The sequence below is a fragment of the Haemorhous mexicanus genome, chromosome 11 (genome assembly GCF_027477595.1).
Source record: "Haemorhous mexicanus isolate bHaeMex1 chromosome 11, bHaeMex1.pri, whole genome shotgun sequence".
Classification (NCBI taxonomy): Eukaryota; Metazoa; Chordata; class Aves; order Passeriformes; family Fringillidae; genus Haemorhous; species Haemorhous mexicanus.
In genome coordinates, this window is record NC_082351.1 from 3,886,496 (window position 1) to 3,888,248 (window position 1,753).

The 1,753-nt window shown below is 65.1% G+C and overlaps 1 protein-coding gene across 1 annotated transcript; it reads left to right on the forward strand.

Annotated features, from left to right (window-relative positions):
* Window positions 1-680: 680 nt before the first annotated feature.
* On the forward strand, window positions 681-1,491 carry LOC132332503 (EF-hand and coiled-coil domain-containing protein 1-like). The gene has a single exon (XM_059856925.1). The coding sequence runs from the start codon at window positions 736-738 to the stop codon at window positions 1,489-1,491; it is 756 nt and encodes a 251-aa protein (XP_059712908.1). The 5' UTR covers window positions 681-735.
* Window positions 1,492-1,753: the final 262 nt, after the last annotated feature.

Sequence of the window (1,753 nt, forward strand, 5' to 3'; positions counted from 1 at the left end):
TTGCTGTTCACCACGCCTTGCCTGGGCTCTTAATGCAGCCTGTTAGCAGCACCTGACTTTGGCACCCTGTTGAGCCTTTGGGCACGGCTGGTGCCACGGTCCCCTCCTGACTCCTGGCATGTCCCTGCTGGTGGAGGAGCCCTGCTGGTGCTGCTGCCTGCGTTCAACAACGCCGGTCCTACTCCCCAGCCAAAGAGAGACTAAAGTCGCTGCTCTGGGCAGCTCGTTTGAACGAGTTTAACGCTTACTCACCTCTGTCCCAGACCTCTTTAGACCCACCCAGCAACACCATAAAGTCACCTCATCTACATAGGGGAGCAGGTCTGAGCGAACAGAAGGTGGGCTTTCACGCACATTGGGGTTTTAGTTTAGTGGAAGCACTCACTCGTTCACAAGCCTTCCTTGTCAAAGTGGATTGTGCGATGCCATTGTGTTGCTTGGGCTAAAGAGAAAGCAGAAGGGAGAAATGAGTTAAGAAATGAGAAAGACACTTGGGGCGCAGGCTTGGCAGCCAAACGGAGCACGATGGCACCCAGCCGCTTTGCCGGAATCCCCTTTGGTGCCGGACAAAGGCGGACGCGGCTCCGCTGCGGGGCGAGCCGGGCGCTCGGCGAGCGGCGCTGGAGCGGTGGCGGCCCCGCCCCGCCCGTCCCGCCCCGCCGCGGGCCGGGGCTGAGCGCTCGGCCGGGCGGGAGCTCAGGATGCTCGGGCAGCGCCGCGGGCCGGGCGGGCGCGATGGAGCCGCCTGAGGGCTGGGACCCCTACGGGCGGCCGGCCCGGCGCACGCAGTGGCTGGTCAGCGCCCTCGCCTACCACTACGGGCTGGACCGCGGCGTGGAGAACGAGATCGTCGTGCTGGCCACCGGCCTGGACCAGTACCTGCAGGAGATCTTCCACCGCTTGGACCGCGCCGGTTCGGGCCGCATCCCCGGCGAGGACTTCCGCACGCTGTGCCAGGTGCTGGGGCTGGAGGAGGCGGCGGAGCCCGAGGAGTGCGCGGAGCTGTGGGACGGGCTCTCGGCCGAGCTCACCTTCCGCCAGTTCCACGCGCGGCTCTGCGGCCACTTCAGCACCCGCGCGGGGCCGCGGCTGCCGCTGGGCCGGGAGAGCGAGCACATCGAGACCCAGATCCGCCTGCGCAGCCCCCGCCGCCGCCGCCGCACCGACCCCGCCGGCCGCGGAGCCGCGGGCAGCGCCGAGCGGCGGCCGCCGGGGCCCCGCTCCCGAGAGTGCTACGAGGAGATCGTGGCGCTGGAGCAGGCCGAGGACCGCATGGCCAAGCTGGAGGAGGAGAACGGCAGCCTGCGGGAGCTGGTGGAGGACATGCGCGCCGCCCTGCAGAGCAGCGATGCGCGGTGCCTGGCGCTGCAGGTGAGTCCGGGCCGGCTTCTGCAGCGGCCTCCCGGGGGCGGCTCGGCTGGCCCCGAGTGCTTCAGGAGAGATGCTGCTCTCGGAGAGTCGGTGTTTATAACCCCTCCGCTGCCAGACTGAGACCGAAGTTGCTCGTTCATCCTCGGCATTAACTTTTTAGCAAAGTTTGGTTACAGGGAGGCTTTAAGGAGAAATGTATGGCACCCGTGTACCATAAATATAGTTGTGAAGAGCACTCTGTTTACAGTGTAGGGGACTACGGCTTAACAAACCCACGCGTACAATGCTGCTGTTTCTTCTACTGCACGCGCAGTCGGGATGTGCTGATAGCATACGCTGGATGTGCACCAGTGCAGGGTTTTTCCTGAAGTGAGACAGAACT